General features: G+C 38.6%; 1 protein-coding gene across 2 annotated transcripts in view; it reads left to right on the top strand.

Moving 5' to 3' along the window:
- The window catches only part of PDS5B (PDS5 cohesin associated factor B), a 44595-nt gene extending 25113 nt beyond the window's left edge, over positions 1-19482 (top strand). The window contains exons 10-35 of one of the 2 annotated variants that reach the window (XM_053456364.1): positions 788-882; positions 1733-1878; positions 1988-2139; positions 2485-2598; positions 2764-2845; positions 3266-3314; positions 3745-3884; positions 3999-4114; positions 5342-5447; positions 5558-5718; positions 6358-6481; positions 8287-8445; positions 9372-9440; positions 10937-11073; positions 11372-11495; positions 11946-12150; positions 12830-12944; positions 13713-13845; positions 13958-14077; positions 14738-14800; positions 15092-15237; positions 16048-16156; positions 16927-17363; positions 17490-17588; positions 18081-18219; positions 18702-19482. In XM_053456364.1, coding sequence (XP_053312339.1) covers positions 788-882; positions 1733-1878; positions 1988-2139; positions 2485-2598; positions 2764-2845; positions 3266-3314; positions 3745-3884; positions 3999-4114; positions 5342-5447; positions 5558-5718; positions 6358-6481; positions 8287-8445; positions 9372-9440; positions 10937-11073; positions 11372-11495; positions 11946-12150; positions 12830-12944; positions 13713-13845; positions 13958-14077; positions 14738-14800; positions 15092-15237; positions 16048-16156; positions 16927-17363; positions 17490-17588; positions 18081-18219; positions 18702-18731 — 3370 coding nt within the window. In that variant the 3' untranslated portion in view covers positions 18732-19482. Of the gene's footprint in view, positions 1-787; positions 883-1732; positions 1879-1987; positions 2140-2484; positions 2599-2763; positions 2846-3265; positions 3315-3744; positions 3885-3998; positions 4115-5341; positions 5448-5557; positions 5719-6357; positions 6482-8286; positions 8446-9371; positions 9441-10936; positions 11074-11371; positions 11496-11945; positions 12151-12829; positions 12945-13712; positions 13846-13957; positions 14078-14737; positions 14801-15091; positions 15238-16047; positions 16157-16926; positions 17364-17489; positions 17589-18080; positions 18220-18701 lie in introns of those variants that run through there. The other variant, XM_053456365.1, reaches the window with a different exon arrangement.
- Positions 19483-20796: the final 1314 nt, after the last annotated feature.

The raw sequence follows: 20796 nt of genomic DNA, 5'->3' as shown, positions 1-20796 counted from the left end.
TCGGGGTCCCCCCCCCCCCCCCGTCAGCAGAAGCCATCGTTGCTGCTGACCATCCCTTCACGGTAGATGCAGGCATGAGCGCTGGTATTCCATTGACTAACGCATTCCCTTCCGGAAGAAGCCACTGTTATAGAGGTTACAGGGTTATAGGAGTACGGGGTCTGGACCCTGCTGGGATTTCAGATTGCTCCACCTGCTGGACGCATTGTCTTTGAAGACTTGCTTGTTGATCATTGCAGTGGGATTGCATGCAGGGAAGAGAGTGAGAGATAAAAACAAACAAAAGTAAAGTGAGCTTAGAGGTGGCATTGCGACATCACTGACATACATTACATGTTTGAGAGATCTCTGGGGATCTCTATCCATGTTGCACAATAACTTAAAATTGTGCCCTAGTTCCACATGTAAAAAGTATAGCCTTCTGTTCGGTTCACTAGCCCCAAACCCGTTGAGGCCTAACTATTAAAAATACTACCCTATAGGGTACTATGTAAGGGATGGATGTGACCCTCTAGAACATAAAATAAAAAAGTATTGGGTGGTGGTATGTCTGTTCAACAGCGGCACCTAAAGTGTAAGGGACTGATGGGGTTAAATATTTCAGTAGATGTGCCATGTTTGAGGAGGCAACTGGGGAATGCTTGAATATAGTGCTTGCTGAAATGCTGCATTTGCTGAAATAGCTCACCTGCTGGTTGAGTGATTAAGTGAGATGATTTCTGCTCATTTTTTTTGTGCATTACTTGAAATAGAATATAATTATCCATCTCTTTAATCCGATTGACAGGTTTAATGACATTCATGTACCTATTCGCTTGGAATGTGTGAAGTTTGCCAGTCACTGCTTAATGAACCACCCAGACCTAGCAAAGGATCTAACAGGTATTAACACACCTTTTCGTTATGTCGTGGTTTGTCGAATACAATGAAATGCCAGCTGCTGTAATTGTACCTGGTGTTTGCTGCGTGTGCTTCAGGCATCTGAAAGTTTTTAAAGTTTATATCTAAACCTCATATGTTCCGTAATAAGGGTCAGGACCTACGCTCCTCGCAGATTCCATTAAACAATAAATGTCCCGAGAAGTTTAGCTGTTGGAATCCTTCCTGGTGCCATGTTTTGGAGTAGTATCTGTCTTTTTTTATCTTGTCTAATAATGCAGTAGTTCTATACAGGGCTCAATACATGGATTCTTAGAGCTCTTACTGGGAAGAAGGTACCAAAGGCTTTGTGCCTTGGATAAATCTACAGTAATATTGCTTTTTCTTGATGTGCAGGTAGTTTATAAATATAGTTTCTTAGAAATAAAAATTTTTTCAATGAAAGTTTGTAACCCATTAGAAAAAATCTGCGGTCCTGTTTTCCGGAGCAACTAAAATTCTAGTGCTAGACTTTAATTTTTGTGTTAATCTCCATGGTAACATCGTTTGGGCCCATGATTTTTTTTTTAAAATGCAACATATCCTAGCAGTTGAGTCGAAAGGTGAGTAAATTGTGTGTGTTTAAGGAGGAATGTACAGAATTGTCAGAATCTGTATTTGGCCTTTGATCGCTCTGTTTTAGACACCCCTCGTGTTGGCAATAAATAAAAAAATTAAATTTTGCTTCATTCCTCCATTGTTTTTATTTCACGTATAATCAACATACAAAGGAATGCGATATGTATTTGTCAAGTGAAAAAAACATAGTTGCTCAGTAAAATGAAATTCAATGCTTTATTTGTGTGTGTTTCAGAGTATCTTAAAGTGAGGTCTCACGACCCGGAAGAAGCAATTAGACATGATGTTATCGTGTCTATAGTTACTGCTGCCAAGAAAGATCTCCTGCTTGTCAATGACCACCTACTTAATTTTGTCCGTGAGAGAACGCTAGACAAACGGGTAAGATGAAGAAAACTAATAAAAGTACAAGTCTTTTTTCCACTATTGGTAAAATGTTGATAAAGTTCACATTTGTTTCTGTTCACTTTTATATTTTTTGTTGGTCTAGTGGAGAGTACGAAAAGAAGCTATGATGGGGCTCGCTCAGATCTACAAGAAATATTCCTTACAAGCAGAAGCTGGGAAAGACTCCGCAAAACAGATTTCATGGATTAAAGATAAGCTGCTACACATATATTACCAGAACAGTATTGATGACCGGTAGGTACCCTGTTTTTCTGTTAAAATGTTACGTTTTGCCATCTGTTTTTGCACATTATTTTTTGACCTGACTGGATGTGACTAAAATAGCCATGTTGTTTTGTGCCCTACAGTTAAAGTGCAAATGTAGATATTTTACCGTAAAATTGGATACATACAGTATTTTTAATGTGTTTGCCTGTGTATGACCCATCTTGTGCTAATTTGCAAAACACTACATTAATCAATGTGAGATGCAATATTTTTGTGTGTATTCTCACTTTAAATGGACACTTTCTAGCTTGACTGTATTCGTGATTTATATACCTTGAGAACCTGGCAATTATTTGCCTTTTATTTTTTTAGGTTGCTGGTGGAACGTATTTTTGCTCAGTACATGGTGCCTCACAATTTGGAAACAACAGAACGCATGAAATGCCTGTATTATCTCTATGCAACGCTGGATTCTAACGCTGTGAAGTAGGTTTCCCCTTCGTGTTTGGCTTTAATCTGACAACTTTATGTATTTGAATGTGTTTTCTGTCTTACGTGATCTATAGTCAGTGCAAAATGTCTTCAACTCCAGCAAAACGTACAACCTGTTCCTAAAACGCCATGCGTATGATTTTTGTTATGTTTTGACAGAGCATTGAATGAAATGTGGAAATGCCAGAACATGCTGAGGCATCATGTTAAAGATTTGTTGGACTTGATCAAGAAGCCAAAAGTAAGAATTTCTGACAGTATACAGTGTTTTAATACTATGGAGAACAGTTATTTTTGCTATTTATCAACCGCTGCGGATTTAAGCTAGGCATTTCATGTTTTATTATAATTTTATTTTGGGAGATAAGTAGCACATACTGTCGGCTATGTCAATGGATCATCTCAGTAGGAATCTATTGTCTACTGGACTCATTGACGTGCTTAAGTGATCTTTTGATCAGCTACTATGACTTTTATACATAATATATATAATTATAACCTCTTCGGGTTCTATGTTTGCTCTCTCAAAACAGAGCAATCGAAAGTTGTTTTTTTGTTTCAAAAAGAGTGACTTTTTAATTGCGTTTTTAAAATTAGTTCCATAACTTCTGCGATTTCTTTTCATGCAACATTTTTTTTTTTTCCTTTTTTTCCCCTTCAGTCAGAAGCCGGCAGTAAAGCAATATTTTCAAAAGTTATGGTAATTACACGTAAGTCAATATTCTATTATGGTCTGGATAACAAATGAACCTGATGGCACTTTCAAAATGATAAAAAGTAATTTATAATGTGTACGTACCGCACATTCCCTCCGTGCGACCCAACTGATAGAGAACTATAGTAAATGTTTTTGGAAATTGATGGTTGCTGCTATTTTACTATTGCAGTTCTCATTGATATTGGTGTATTAAGTCATGTGAAAACATTTTTCAAGCGGTGCTTTATCAAAGTTACCCTTTAGGATCAATGCTACCCGGTTAATTTTAATATATGTACGCCTTAATTTGAGGCTGGTAGTGATAATGCTGTTTTTTTTTACAAATTTTAATTTAGAAATGTGCATGTTGAGCTTAACTAATTTTTTTTTTTTTTTTTTTATGAGGACACCTAAAATAATTTGCATGCCAATTAACGTTTTAGGGAACCTGCCAGACCCTGGCAAAGGTCAAGATTTCTTAAAGAAATTTACCCAAGTATTAGAAGAGGACGAGAAAATCAGAGGTCAGCTGGAGAAGCTTGTCAGCCCGATGTGTTCCTGCAAGCAGGCAGAAGTCTGTGTGGTAAGGTTTATTTCCAAGCGCTTTTGGTATAGCAGATCTACTATCGCATGTTTCTACTATAAAAGGTGTGTTCTACGGCTGTGTGCATTTTGTAACTTTTGCTTTTTGTTTCAGCGTGACATTACAAAGAAATTAGGCAATCCAAAGCAGCCAACCAACCCCTTTCTGGAAATGATAAAGTTTCTTCTGGAGAGAATAGCACCGGTACACATTGACACAGAATCCATAAGGTACTAATGCCCTTTGTTTCTTTTTTTTACAAGTTCTATATGGTGTCATTAACATAATGTTATAGTTTTTATATTGTTTAAATCACGGCATCAAATTGTTGAATGGTTGGAGGTACTTGGTGGCTAAAGAACAATTTGCACACATGGATTTAAACCTAACACGTGTGCTTACTTTTTAAAATGTAGTATATATTGCCTACCCCGTTAGTACAAGAAAACAGGTTACCCAAGAAAGAGTTCAGGAAGGAAAATGTATTAAGCAAACCTTTAAATGGAATACTTTTCACAGTTCAGCCATCTCATCCATGTGCATTTTCCTTTCAAAGGCTGCCCTTTTGGTGAAGCTCTTTGGTTTGCTTATATCTGCTGTGAAGATTGATAAAATAGTCTTTCCTCTTGATTTATATTTGTGTTGAAATTACAGGGTTTATATATATTAAAATCCGCTCGCCCCTGTCTACACTCGAGTACCATTTTAGCACATAGCGTAGCCCTGACCAATCTCCCAGTGCTGCGGCATTGTAGGAATTATGTTTATTTCTATAAAGGTAGGAATTTTGCGCGATCTGATGCCTTCCTGAAGAAATGTGTTTGAGGCTCGGGCGTATTAGGGTATTCCCTGGGTGGGCAATGATACAGCCTGTGTACATGGGGATGGGGTGGGGGCTGTTGTGATGAAAGTTGTGAGGTTTGTAGTATTGGCCATTCGGCCCATGTGGACTGTGTATTCTCAGCCAGTGTACCAATGTTACACACAAATACGTTGTGATAAAGGGCAGACATGTTTCCCCATCTCCATACCAGAGAGATGTGCTCGCTCCCCTGTGCCGATATCACCGTGGTGCTGCGCCCTTTATTGTGCAGTTTAATTTTCTGTCTGGGTAAGGGAAGATATACAAGCCTAATCCACTAAGCGTACTAAATCATGTGTGTGTGAGGGGCATATGGACGGGTTCCTTTCCTTTTATGTGCCTTACCGCAACACGAGAACAGAGTAACCAACACAAATAATCATGTAGTGGCAACATATACTATAGCTACGTTTATTGTGAGACCTTTTATACAGTCCTTTTTATTACACATCATTTTGCTGTTGGCCCTTTGTGGATAGCAGTAAGTGATTTTATGTAAGCCAGCACTGATTTGCTGGATTTATTTAAACCATATATTCGGTGAGAATGCGCTTGTTGCTGCTGTTGAGTATACATAATATATTTTTTCTCGAAGTTCCCTGATAAAGTTGGTGAACAAGTCAATAGATGGCACTGCGGATGATGAAGATGAGGGTGTACCCACAGATGAAGCAATACGGGCCGGCCTCGAGTTACTCAAGGTAAATCCTGTCTGTATACTGTCACCTTGTTAATGTGCATATAGAATGGTGACTTAATTTTTAACTTGCTTTGGTCGCTTTCAATCGTGGTTTTTGTCCACTTTTCCCAGGTTCTTTCTTTCACGCACCCGATATCCTTCCATTCAGCTGAAACATTTGAATCCCTCTTGGCCTGTCTGAAAATGGATGATGAAAAAGTAGCAGAGGCTGCCCTGCAAATCTTCAAGAACACAGGGAACAAAATCGAGGAGGATTTTCCGCATATCAGATCGTGAGTTTTTCCAGCTTATACGGTGACGGAGTGTCTCCTTACACGTAATTGAGATCACGTGCCGGGGTTTTGACACAAAGACCGGGTGAAAGTACTAGGGTTGGTTTTCGTTTTGATGAAGACATCTTAAGCTGGCGCTGTTAGTCCGTGGTCTCAGCAGCTACACATGCTTATTTGGTAATAGGAGTATTTTTCACTATGTAATATTTCCACTTTTACCTAGGAGATGGCGCGTAAAGTTACAATCCGCTGAGCTTCTGTATTACCTGTTGCATTTGTTACCTTATATTGGGAACTCTCAGAAATTGACACTATGAAGTTTAAAACGTTCTAAATTGCTGAAAATGTTAATCAATGTGGCAGTCATATAAAAAAAATACAAAAAACCCTGACGCGTCTGTTCAGATTTGGTGGATTTCAGCATCGCCCCTGGTGAATTTACCCAGAACATACGTTTCTGCAGGTTTCTTACACGTCTCGATGTCGGTGGAGTTACCAGAACAACTCGCTTGTATGGATTCGCCTAATTTTTTCATGTCTGGAGTCATTAGCGGGTCCTCTGAGATATAAAATCACAATGGCCGAGTATGTTGAGCCACTAAAATGTTGTGTAACCTTGTGGTTTTTTTTTTCTTCTAGGGCATTACTTCCGGTTTTACAGCAGAAAGCCAAAAAGGGACCATCTCGCCAAGCCAAGTACTCTATTCACTGCATACATGCGATATTTTCTAGCAAAGAAACTCAGTTTGCCCAGATATTTGAGGTACGTTTTTATACGTTTGTCCTGTTATCCCTTATAATGTGCCAGTAGGCATAAGTCATGTTGATACCTACAATGATCCTGTATAATGTACAGTCTTCTTGGGGAGGCTGCCAATGACATGCAGCATAGCTTAGATCTTCAGGATTGGATTTGTATCGGTGGATAAGTTAATGCAGCGATATCCCTTATGTCAGAGATGTCTCCCTGCTGCTTTCAGCGGTTGTTTGTGCATGTCCACACCCCAGCCAGCAGACTCCTACCATCTTTAACATTGCCCATTTGCTGTCAAACTTTCGTACTGACCGTATCACACCATATCATTTTCATTTGTTCAGCTTTACAATAAGTTTATGTACAAAAATACCTGCAGTTAAAACTGTTTTGCCTTCATGACTTTCCAGTGCTCTCTTTGCGTACCGTGAAAAGTATGTGTATGTATATAGATACACAAGATGGACAAAAGTATTGGGACACCTGACCATTACACCAACCGGTACTTTTATGACATTGCATTCTAAATACTTAGACATTAATATGTAGTTGGAGATGTTGTAGTGTTTCTATGGGATTTTTTGTCCATTCATCCAGTAGAGGATTTGTGAGGTTAAGGACTGATGTTGGATGAGAAGGCCTGGCTCGCAGTCTGCATTCCAGTTCATCTCAAAGATGTTAGCCAGGTTGAGGTCAGCTCTCTGTGCGGCCAGTCAAGTTCTTCTGCACGAAACTCGTCTAACCATGTCTTTATGGACCTTGCGTTGTGCGCTGGGGCACAGTCATGCTGAAATAGAAAAGTGGAAGCTTAGCATTGTCCAAAAAGTCTTGGTATGTCACGTTCAGCATAAATTGCTAGCCAGGCCCGCTCGTCCAACATCGGTTCCTGACCTCACAAATGCTTTACTGGATCAGTGGGCAGAAATTCCCACAGAAATACTCCAAAATCTTGCAGAAAGCCTTCCAAAAAGAGCAGAAGCCATTATAGCTGCAAAGAGCGCGCCAACTACATATTAATGTCTATGTATTTAGAATGCGATGTCATCAAAGATCCTGTTGGTGGTCAGGTGTCCCAATACATTTGTCCATATAGTCCTGGGTTTTTTTCATGCCCTAAGACTGGAGTGTTTGTTTATTTTACCATGGTTTCCCTTTTCCATATTTGATGTAACTGTATAAATTATATACATTGTTTTGTTCAGGGCAAGTAGGGCTTTCTTTTAGATTCATAGAAATATATAAAACATAATAATTAGTGATATCTTCTATACTGTAGATACCACAGCTGAACAATGACCCAGTTTATGTTCACCAGCATCTCCCGGTTACAGTAATACCCCACATGCAGATTTGTTCAAGTGGGTTATGTCCGTCCTGTACATGGTACCCTATATTACATATTTTAATACTATTGGCTTAAGGGGTTTGGGGGTATTTTAACTTGTGGTAGGTCTAATGGATACTGGGGCACTTTTCCCCTTTTTTTTTTTCTTCACTGTCCCAACTGCAGTATGGCCTAAAATCCCTTTGGTGATCTATCTTATAACTTTGGATGATATTGATGTTGCGATGACATCACTGAGCTCCGAATAAGTCTTTTACTTTTATATATATATTTTTTTTTTTGGAAGTGGGAGAAACTTTCTCTCACTGCTCCCTCTGATCTGTTTGTGCTCATCACACTGCCATGAGCAACCCTGCTCTCCAGGGGTATACGGAAAACATGGGTTTTTGAGCAAAGGGTAATGCAGGCAAGTCTGATATTGTACAGTTGCAATAATTCTCGTAATTCACCTTTTTCCCCTCTTTTTAAGCCATTACACAAAAGCCTGGATCCCAGCAACCCAGAGCATCTCATCACCTCACTGATTTCCATCGGCCACATAGCCCAGCTGGCACCGGAGCAGTTTGCTGCGCCTTTAAAATCATTGGTGGCAACATTTGTTGTCAAAGATCTACTGATGACTGACAGAGTAAGTTTGTTCCACATGTATCTCCTTGCGTAGTCATTTAAAACCACTACATATTTTATGTTTTTCAAACTTAGACGCACAGCTCTTCCAGGTTGAAGTGTCATTGCTATATTGTTATTACTGCAACAAAAAAATCATACAGAGGCATTGTTTTGGATAGGTGCAGCATTCATTTGGTTCTTTTGGCTTTTTAAGACCCGTTTTACGCATTTGTGAGCCTTAGGACCTACCACTGTGTTCTATAAAACATGGTCTAGATGACCAAGGACATCATTGTATGGCCTATGGTTCTGCACTGACGGATACATTTTCCCTGTTAGTACACAGGAGATCACGCTGTCACTAGACAGCTGGGGATCTCTGTTATTGGCATCAGCTGGCACGGCTTACGACGGCGTCTGTGCTGACGCCACCAGAAACTTCAAATGTAAAAAGGTTCCCAGAGGGTCTACCCTCTCCTCCGAGTTCCTATAGTTGCCTAATAACAGATACTGTGATCAACAACACAGGGCAATTGATCACTGTTGCTGCTCATCAGAGTGATAGCAGGGAGGACTCCAAGTGAAAAGAGGGAGAAACGATTAAAAAAAAAATAAAAAAAAAAAAAAATGAAATACAATTTAAAAAGACTACATTGATGTTGTCATGACATCATAAGTTGTGTGTACTATCCATTCCAAGAGAGATCCCCGAGGTCTTTAAAGACCATTCAACGAAGATCTGGTCCTTTCTTGAAGGTTTCACTGCAAACGCCGTTCATGTCATCCTTTAGCTGCCTGCTGATATCAGTCTTCCAATGATATCCTATGTCTGTTTCACACGTGTGGGTGGTTGGCTGGGTGCAGCAACGTATCTGCTGGGTAGGATAGTACAAATGCATTCATTTACTTTCTGATTTGAGATTACTAAATGCAGTATTTGCTCAGCTTCCCGGCAGAAAGACAACAAAGCTTTGGGTGCCAGATGATGAAGTATCCCAAGAAACTTTGGTCAAAGTAAGTCCATTTTTGTCTTCCATGGTTACATGTAGAATCTATAATAAATCTGCCAATACTTTTCTCCAAACCTGTAAACATTTGCCCACTGTCTATAGTTAAAATTTTTGATAAGGCACAACATATCTAATGCATGCTATGGCATCCTGCTTGACCAAAGATGTAGAAGTAAGGAGTACCATGACCCAAGGCCTTCCAGAGGGGGCTATGAAAGACTTTTAGGGGATACAAACCTATGCCCTCTTGAACAATGAGCTGTGGCTGCTTGATGGATGTCTGAAGTGTGGGTTTTTGTGATGGCTGATAAATCTGCTTATGTGCCACACTCTTAATGTAACTGTAGACGCTCCGGATATCTACAGATCTCACAAGTCTTCAGTTACCCCCTGCTCTCATTATGAACAGATCTCCTCCAACTCTCAAGGGAGTTATTTGGATAATTCAAAGTATTTGTCCCATGTATTTGTATTTTGATAGTTCTGTTGGCTGATGTAAGAGTTTTCAGACTGTATCAGCGATGTTAATTTAAGCACCCGATTTCATTTATTTCATGTATGCTTTTTCATGATAGCTAGGTGATCCCATAAAATGCGAGCAATCTGCAGGATCCCTCTGCGCCTTCCCCTGTCCTCCAGCTATTTTTCATGCTTTTTCTATTTGTTCAGCTGAACACATCTCTGTGCATCTGATATACCCCCCTTCATTCAGCTCCCAATCAATTTAAAAACAGATAAGACCCTTTCTCCCATCTAGTCTGCCCACTTTTCCTGATGTAGAAACTCGGGCCTTAATGAGTCCTTAATCTTGTCTTAGATTCCGGGCACCGTTATGCCTGTCCCGTGCATGGTTAGACTCCCTCCCTGTATTATCCTCCACTACTTCTGATGTTTCATTTATCTACCACCCTCTTAGTAAAATAAAACTTCCTTACATTACATCTAAATGTGGATGATGCGGTGGGAGTCTGTTCCTGTCACTGATTGGCAGCTTCAAGAGCGAATGAATCTCTGCTAGATCCAGAGTAGGTGCATGGAGCTTGTGTTAATGAATGAATGCTAGATCCAGAGTAGGTGCATGGAGCTCGTGTTAATGAATGAATGCTAGATCCAGAGTAGGTGCATGGAGCTCGTGTTAATGAATGAATGCTAGATCCAGAGTAGGTGCATGGAGCTTGTGTGAAGTATTGAAAGTACTGGAAACCAACCCAAGGGCATCTTGTAAGGCAACTAAGAGTAAAGTGTGAAATTACATAAGATTAGCGGGTCTAATGGGTGCCATTAAATATGAGGCAGGAATGAAAAGAAAAGAGGCAAAATAAGATAAGTGAAACGATGAAGCCCAAACCCATATTTGGTAAACAAAAAAAAGTATCAGAAGATTTGGCAGTGGAATGAATTAATGGGACATCAACAGTTTAAATCTGTTAGTGATGATGGATTTTTGTCTTTGGTTTAACCTGCTGTCTGCAAATAACAAACCTCTCATATTTCCTGTAGATTCAAGCCATTAAGATGATGGTAAGATGGTTAATAGGAATGAAGAATAACCATAGCAAATCTGGGAACTCTACTTTGCGACTTTTAACAGCAATATTACACACTGATGGGGATTTAACTGAACATGGGAAACTGAGGTAGGCTGTATTCTATCCTATCATTTGATGGATCTCATATAAGCATTGATGGATCTCATATAAGCATAGACAGATTAGTGTCAACCCTATTGTTATCCTTTTCAATCCAAGGGCAAAAGAGCAAAATTTCAAACATTTATTTTAATGCTGCTTATCATAGTTCCATGTGAGGGGAGCTAGAACCCTGTTTATGTAATTGCCATATGGTCGGTATATTTAATGGGATTCTGTGGGGCTGATCATTTGTTTTCATGTCGGTGGTTATCTATCAATACAAATGTGTAATTCTTTCTTTCAGTAAACCTGACATGTCCCGTCTGAGGCTGGCTGCCGCGTGTGCGATTGTAAAACTAGCCCAGGAACCGTGTTACCATGAAATAATCACATTGGAGCAATATCAGCTTTGTGCACTGGCTATCAATGTAAGTATTGCACTTTATCATATTGTGAACAGGAAGAGTTACAAATGTAATGCTGTATATAAAAATTGTCACTTCGTTATATTTTTATATATAAATAAGGGAGGTGAGGCAACAATAACATTTTTGTATAACTTCCCTAAATCTGAAGTTAATGACATTTTTAATAAGTTTGCATAATTAGTCTTCAAAAAAATCTTTCTCTTGCTCATTTCATAAAGAAACCCACACGTTTGTCTTCTGATCCCTTCTCATAGAGTTCAAATTCCCTGCGTATGAATTTCTTCTGAATAAGTGTGTGTTTGGGGATGGTAGATGGGTTTAGTGAGCATTTGATGCTTCAAGCAACAAACTAATGTGCTTGTGTGATTGAGTCTGCTGCCTACTTGACCCCATTCATGAATTCATTTAATAAATGCGTATGCTGGTTCTCTTCCTTTCTGTTTGGAGCAGGACGAGTGTTACCAGGTGAGACAGTTATTTGCACAGAAACTTCACAAAGGACTGGCCAGGTTGCGGTTACCGCTGGAATATATGGCCATCTGTGCTCTTTGTGCGAAAGATCCGGTCAAGGAACGGCGGGCGCACGCCAGGCAGTGCCTTGTGAAGAATATCAACATTAGAAGAGAGTATCTGAAGCAGCATGCAGCCGTAAGTGGTAAGTAGGGCTGGGGAAATGAGGTTACATGTTGTCAGGGTTTCATATAAACATATAAACACGCACAGAAGGTATACATGCACTCGGCAAATGCCTTGGTCACTTGGTGGCTTGCAGTCTGCGGTGACCTCCGTGCGAGATCTTTAGGATGGGATAATTTGAGGTCCTTGTAGGAACCAGTTATCTGCATTGTTAAGGTCCAGATAACATTTTTATGCATGCATTTTAAAAATTAAAAAAAAATATTCTCACTAACTGTTTTGAACATAGATCAGTCGTATAGCGTAGCTCACCGCTGGCGCTCTTACTGGCCGCGTGCTTTGTGGTTATGGGGCGCACATAATGCCGTTTGGGTCTTTAAGTGGCAGTCTTTAAGTGCAGGCGTCCCCCCAGAATGCACTCACACGGCGCACTTTGCTTTCCAGAACCTCCTGTTAATACTTTTGTATAATTATAGTTTTCCATATGGTGACAGCATACTGGTCTAAAACCTAAACTAGTTATGCTTCCTTACGTACTTGAACCTTGGCAAGTATACCTCGCGGAATAGTCCGGTAACTTTGGGTTTGAGGATAGACTTATTTGTTCACATTTCTCAGAGGACATTGTATGCGTTGTTTATAAGTCCAGGTAACCCGTTTCTTTGAATTGACTTGGTTCTTTACTTTACTACATCTAGAAAAATTACTCTCGCTTCTGCCGGAATATGTTGTTCCATATACCATTCATCTGCTCGCGCATGACCCGGATTATGTCAAAGTTCAAGATATAGAACAACTCAAGGATATAAAAGAGTAAGAATTTGTTTTCTATCATTGAAAATGTTTAATTTCTGTGCATAGCATTATTGATATTATGTGTAACTGTAAACGGTTATTTTGCGTAAACCTTGGTTCCATCCACACCTCTGTTAATAGGGTGACCAGTAATTCCTTAAATTATGGGGCTCAATTAAATGAAGTTTTGATGCAAAAATGGGATGTTTTTAAAGGGCAGAGTTTTATAGTTCAGGTCCTGCGCCGTAATGAACTAATAAAATCAATATTTCTATCACCATAGCAACCATTGGAAGGTAGAACCATTCCCATTGGTCTCTATAGGGACCACTTTAAACCACACTGGAATTTAAATGTATTCATAGCCTCAATTAAGTGACAGAACCTCTTAAAGAAATAAATATTTAACCAAATAATTGTCATTGTGTAAAAGAGCTCCTCATGAAATATAATTTAAATCTATCTATATGATGCGGACTGAATCTCCAGCGAAAAGTAACCAATATTTTAATTGTGTGTGTATGTGTGTATATATATATATATATATATATATATATATATATATATATATATATATATATATATAATCTTTATCTCATTACACCAATGACTAAAAACCAAAATTATGCAATAGGTGACAATGACCATAAATAATGCTCAGTTCACTGGTCTTTGATTTGTGTATATATAGGATTTGCTGAACTGTTGGTAGTTGCTCATTAACTTCTGGGTCCAGTCCATTTAACCATTACATACTAATTGACCTCTTTAACGTTTGTCTAACAGATGTTTGTGGTTCATCTTGGAGATTTTAATGGCGAAAAATGAAAACAACAGTCATGCTTTTATCCGGAAAATGGTGGAAAATATTAAGCAAACAAAAGATGCGCAGGCCCCGGATGACCCCAAGATGAATGAAGTACGGACTGCTTTCGCTCTCTAAAGTTTGGCGAAATTATTATGTCTGATATATACTGATGGAAATGTAAGGATTACAGGAATTGGTGCTTGATATTTAATTCTTTTTGCAGAAAATGTACACTGTGTGTGACGTGGCGATGAATATCGTTATATCAAAGAGCACAACTTACAGCCTGGAATCTCCAAAAGACCCAGTGCTGCCAGCACGCTTCTTCACACAACCCGATAAGGTACGTTTTGTTCATGTAATGCTGAACCGGTGTTAAGGATGACTAGCACTGGACATTTAACTTTAATTTCTTAGTTGCTAGTGAGGCGTCCTTTAAATTTAAAGTGGATCTGTCGCTTTTCCCAAATACTAAATCATACAGTTCTATTAACCTTAACTCATGTAGTAAGCTTGCGAGCAGGACTCTGTCCACCTAATGTATCGGTTTGTCTTAGTCTGTCAATTCTAGTCTTGTCATACCCCTTGAATATATGTGTGCATAAATTGTTGGCGCTATATTAATAAAATAGTGGGGAAGAGAGGGAGGGCAGGAACCTTGGGACTGGAAATTGGTCTTGTAATGCTAACCATGCCCTAGACTGTTTCCTATCAGCATCTGCAAGGTGAGCTAAATGTCTTCAAAACCGTTACAATGAATGAGAAATCAGATGTACAAACGAAGTAATATATTAAAGTTAATTATATTACAGGTGCGATGTCAACAGTTCCTTTTAAATAGTGTTGTACACGTTGCATATTGCTGTATAGTACATGAGATGAGAATAGCTGACACATGTAGCCCATTTGACATTGGGTTTCTGGCTATAGGAACTTGGCCATCCACTTTGTTATATTATGACTGTATTCGCATGTAATATGGAAATGTTTGTTTCCTCCTCAGAATTTTAGCAACAACAAAAATTATCTCCCCGCAGAACTGAAATCCTTTTTCACTCCAGGAAAGGTACGTCCAGTGTTTATGTATTTAAATACGTACATTTGGTGCTACAGATCACAAATTCAACTTTGATACTGAATTGTTCATTTGAAAATAACCAAAAATAAATGGGCATTGGTGTCAAATCTGAAGTAATTGTCGCTGCTGTCATTTACTTACCAATAGTTCTGTGTAAAACAAGTAAACATGGTAAAGAGCTACATCTTTTGCTTGGTTTTTAGGCATGTGAATACATTAAGCTTGGTAATTATTTTCCTTTATATTGTGAATTATATTTTCATTTCGTTTTTTTTGCAGCCAAAATCAACAAATGTTCTTGGAGCTGTCAACAAGCCGCTGTCTTCTGCCGGTAAGCAGATGCAGACAAAGTCTTCTAGAATGGAAACGGTCAGCAATGCAAGCAGTGGCTCAAACCCAGGCTCCCCGGGAAGGATAAAGGGAAGGTACGGTGGAAATAGTCCGTGACTGCAATCTAGTTTATATTTGCTGCTTTTGAGACTCCATGGTGGTCAACCATCCAGCCCTGTGTGATTAGCTAGTTACTGAAATATACATTCATTGTGCAGCTTTTATTGCTTATAAAATCCAATGAAACAATAAGAAAACGCATTGAAATCTTCCCTGAACTGAATGTGTCATTTGCTGAACGCTGTAGTTGTAGTAGTCTGTTCTCCAGAGTTGTAGATGACGTAGGTCAGCTAATACTAAACGTATGTTTACTCCGGTCTTTAGAAGGTTTGCACGCGTGTTTTTCTTTCCTATGCTTTTTCCATCATGTTTAACTTTTTTAATTGTATAATTCTGATGGTGGAAAAACATTACTGGACTGGCACGGTAAAATTCCCTGTGGCACTTCCAAGGACAGGGTCCAATAAATGCATTCACCTAGTGTGTCTAAAGGCCAGGTAGTTCCTGGGAAATAAAATAATATATGTTCACCTTGCCGGGTTTTTGTTACAATTAGTGTTTTGGACTCTCTGGGACCCTGGTATTTTATGGGATTAAATGAATCTGCGGTTTCCTTTAAATTTACTGCCAAAATGTTCTCCTTGGTCATTTTGTTTTTGCAGCATCTTTAAAAGTCGTGCTTCTATGCAAGTTCAGAGCCAAGTCCCTTTTGATTTCAAGTATTTAAGTGACTTGGTTTCCTTGAGCAAAAATGGCTGTGTAGTGCTGCAAATATCAAAGTGCTTTAACTTCCATGCACCACCTCCGAACGCGATTCTTAAATGTATTGTATTGCTTGTTTAAAGACTTGACGGTACAGAATTGGATCAGAGTGAAAATGAAGACTTCACCATGATGTCTTCTCCTCTGTCTGGGAAGAAAGGCGATAAAAGAGATGACTCGGATCTTCTAAGGGTAAACCTCTCAAATTATTGAAAAATAAGTACATTTATAAATATATGTATTGCATATAATTGAATTTGTGACCTTGTGGTATTTGTGAAAGTAATCTGCAGAAATCCATATTTCGGATTTAAAACGTTTGTAATGAAGCTTTAGCTAGTTCTAGGAACTTGGGGTCCTTCCAGTTAAAAACTGCTATTTACAAATGTTTTAGTTAATGTATAATGAATGTTTTTTGTTATTTAAAAATGTGTTCTGCCATTTTTTTTCCCCACTGCTCAATAAACTTGAAAAATCATTCAAGTACATGTTTTTGTAACAATGTGCCTGGCAGCTCGTAGATATTTACTTGTGCCTTTTGTGATCTCTATTGGCATACATATTTCTGGATCTTAAAACTTAAATATAATGAGTGGACGTATTTGTATGGCTTCTACGTTAATTTGAGCATAGAGGAAACACGGTGTTTTTACGTGGAATGTTAGGAAGCTGGGACTCCCCCCTGTCAGCAGAAGCCAGCATTACTAAATTTCTCATCCTAAATTTTCAGCTAATCATCTAACTATGGTATCAAAAGAAAGCTCTATCTCTCCTTGATAAAACCAGTATATAGTTTACATGGGTACACTATTCACAGGAAAGGCAAAATTGCTCTGGGCTTTGAGGTACCAAAACCCCCTGGCACTGAAGGGGTTAAATGTGAAGGGAATTTTAAAATGTTGGCTATTGATGGGGAATTCAGTTATATTTAGAAATGTGATTTTTGTCCTATTTGCTTGTAGTCTGAAATTGAAAAGCCTAGAGGACGCAAAAAACAATCTCTTCTTGACCAAGAGGACAGCTTGAATTTAGACGATTTGTCAAAATCTGCTCAGGAACCTAAACCTAGGGGAGGTCAGCGGGGAAGGAAGAGACCTGCTGCTGCGCCCGAGCCAGACGATCAACGATTGAAAGAAGACTTGCTTGAGAACGAGGATGAACAGAACAGCCCGCCCAAGAAGGCAAGGAGAGGTCGGCCCCCAAAGTCTGCAAAATCACCCGGAGCAAAGGAAGAGCCCGCAATAAAGACACCAAAAAGAGGTAGGAAAAAGGCAGCAGAAATTCCACCTGAAGATGATGAGGAACCAGTTGAGATGAACGAGGAACAAGAAGCTGAATCCACAGAACCAAAAAGGAGAGGAAGGGGTGCATCAAAAACACCAAAAAAGACCCCACAGAAGTATGTTTCTCATGTAACTGTGACTCTGACAGAGTGCTCAAATATCATCTGTCATGGAAAGAAAGATTGTAAGGCAACACGTCACCAGTTAACCAAAATCTCGTTTTTTTCCTGTTAAATTCACAGGCCTGAGCAGACAGAATCCAGCCTCGATTCCCCTCATTCTACACCACAGAAGAGGCGAGGAAGGCCACCCAAAAATGCTGCACCGCAAGAAAAGAAAAGGTATGGGTTTTTCTGTTTCATCTTTCTGTTGATTTTTAGGGTGCGCTTAAAGGTTGCAGTGAGATTGTAGCTAAAATTGCTCCATGCTAGAGAACGGTTTGTCCTGTAATAAAAGTACATTGACAGAGTTTGAAACCGGTGTCACTAAAGAGGGTTCTGTCTACTGTCTGCCTTCGCGACCATGCCATTAATAATTTGATCTTTTAGTTTGTGCCTTTTCTCATCCTTTATTCTCAGACACTTTCACCTCTGCTCTTAATCAGGTTTTAGCTTCACATTGCCACAAGTGAACATATAAAATGAAATAACCTATAACTTTAACATTGAAGATGTTATCCTTTTTAAATAAGTATTGCCACCTTTCCATTGTAAACAGTAGTTCCTTAAATGTTTGTGGCATTGTAAAATGTGTGGATATATATAAAAACGGGGATTGTTCACAAGGCAAAATGAAAAACTGCATTTGACAAAATGATACGTTATTTCTTGCAGCGTAGGGAGATCTAAAAAGGCTGCCAGTAGGGAAGCTGAATCAGACGACGAGATGGACGTGTCTCAGAACAGCCCGGCCGCGAGTGATAATGCTTCCCAAGAGGACGAGGCTACAGAAGAAGAAGCCAGTCCTATTGTTGTAAGTATTATACAGAAATATATAAGCTTTATCCAGTGACTTGAAGCAGAGGTTACGTGAAAGAGCATTTTCCACACAAAGAATATTTTCTTTGATAATTAGTATAAAGCAGTCCATCGTTCTCTTGCTTCAGTTTTTTTTTATTTATTGGAAACTACCTTTACAATTCCCAGAGTACAATACTGGCAGGGGTATTAATAACACAGCCCTTGTCTTCCAGAGATAGTTTGTTCACTTCAGTTGATACTTTAGCGCTCATTAATTGTGATGATGCCCAGGGGTTTTCCTTTGGCAGGCTTTGCTGGTGTTGAATCAGATTGTGCAGGTAACTGGTTATTCTTGGTTGACCTAACTTGACATGAGCCAAATCATTGTTTTTATGACATAATCCACTGAATAGGTATACTTTGGGTTCAGTGAAGTAAAGTGATTAAACGCTTGAATCCTAAAAACACTGAAAGTTATTTGTTTTTCTGCTCCAGGTACGGCGTAGATCAGCAAAAAAACGATGAGGAAGGAAATTACTGCCTAAAAGCTGGAAAATGAAAAACCAGGGATCCGCTTGTTAGATGGCGTGTGGATGCAGCTGTCTTCGTACCAGATGGACTCGCTGAATGACAACTTGCATAGACTTTCGGTTTCATGCCCGTGCATCTCCAGCCGCTATTGTTTGTCATTAGCCGTGGGTATTTGTGTGACTTGTAACGTGTGCTGGACCTGTAGACATGAACATGTAAATAGCTCTTTTTTTTTTTTTTTTTTTTTTTTAAAGTTTCATGAAATGCTTTGTATAGCTTTTTATTTTTCAGCTTTAAACTGACATTAACTGAATGGCCATTCATTTCCCCCCCAACATTATGGAGAGCAAACAAGCTGTTCTCAGTGGGATTGAAGCAATACCTTCCATTGTGTGTGCTGTAATCTCCTTGGCGTTTTTACTGTGAAAAAAAATTATAATCTGTCATTACTTCTGTCCGCCATTTTACTGAAAAATCTTTCTACATTAATCTATTTAATCTTGTGTTTACTTCTTGGGCACCTTTTTGTCCTTCCTAGTGCCCAACTGGTTCTCTTTCTACAACAAGGCATTCGGTAAGATAGACACTTCGGGAGCAAATTGAACTTGTCCAAAAGCGTGTTAATGAACACCTCAGTATTGGTGGCAGTCGTCACTGCCTGTATTGTGGCATTGCAAATTGTAAGAAAAAAAGTATTTTAAAGTGTTTGCGCTATGAAATAATGTATTAAAGACGCTACCTATTTTATTGTCTTTTTTATTATTATTATTTTTTACCCCAGTAGTTTTTATAGCATCAATAAATTTTGGCGACTTAGTCCTGATCCACCTTCCACTTCTATAACGGAACAACTGAGAGATTTCTTTGAATGCATTGTCATATAGCTTGCACTCATTTTCAGAGCTTTTAACTGTTCTTAAAGCAAGCATTTCTTCATTTTGTTTTTTATATACGGTATATATATATATATAAATGCAGGTATTAACTGTAGTTTAAAGGGAAACTGTTTTATTAAAGTGTAAAGTAAATGATTTAAATGAAGCTTTGTTCTTTGCAGAGATGTATTACAATTACAAGACTGTCTTTTTTGTAAGATTTGCATGTCTGTGATCATTGGCGCTTGGCGCTTTGTCTAAAAATGAAATCTAGGAACAGCGACTAATGCAAAACTTGCGTCTAATTCCTGTTTCTGTGCCAACCGGACGCTATACTTTGGGAGCAGCAATGGAAAAATGATCAAGGCTTCCTTATCTTAAATGCTGGTTGGACTATAGAATAGTATGTAAAGAACTGGTGTCCTGTTATCACAATGTAATATGTTTTTATGCATTTCCCACAGGTAACTAGATACCGGTGTTTGACTGTAATACTTTATCTATATTCAACATGGCTACTTAGCACTGTAAATATTTAAATGATATAAATATGTACTTCCAGGTTTCCCTGTACTTAGCATCTGTTCAAATAGGTTTAGATGTTAGTACATTATGTTTAAAGAGGTATAATGAATTATAAAGCAATTATTTACCACGTGTGTTTGTTACTGCTTTAACAGGATATGTTTGCATTTTCTATTTCTTTGGGAGTTCAGCTTGGAAGCCATAACTATTTTAATATATATATATATATATATATATATATATATATATATGCGCAAAATCTTAACTCAATTCTATATCTTTTAAAGGAAAGCTGTTTTTAGAATTACTTTAATCATTACGTATCAAACAATTGCAGATTGCCAATTTAAAATAGCAACCTAGTCCTTGTTGTGATAGAGAATGGCAGTGTGTAGGTAACAGCCAAGTCAAGAAACCAAGGATGTGTCTTTTCAAAGCGCAAGTCTCAAGTTTTCTTGAGATGTTAGTAAATCTCCTTAGTCAATAATACCTGTTCCACTATTTGGGATATTTTATGTAATCATGCAGAGTATGCTGCAGTAAGAAACACTGAGTTGTAGCATTTGGCCACAAATCCTCTGTTTTGGTTTTGGCCTATTTTCGACAAACATTAATATACCTGTCCGTTTGTTTCAAATGAAAACCAGGGGCAAAATTCC

The sequence above is a fragment of the Spea bombifrons genome, chromosome 2 (genome assembly GCF_027358695.1).
Source record: "Spea bombifrons isolate aSpeBom1 chromosome 2, aSpeBom1.2.pri, whole genome shotgun sequence".
In the NCBI taxonomy this organism is placed as follows: Eukaryota; Metazoa; Chordata; class Amphibia; order Anura; family Pelobatidae; genus Spea; species Spea bombifrons.
This window is presented reverse-complemented; position numbering and strand designations above follow the sequence as displayed.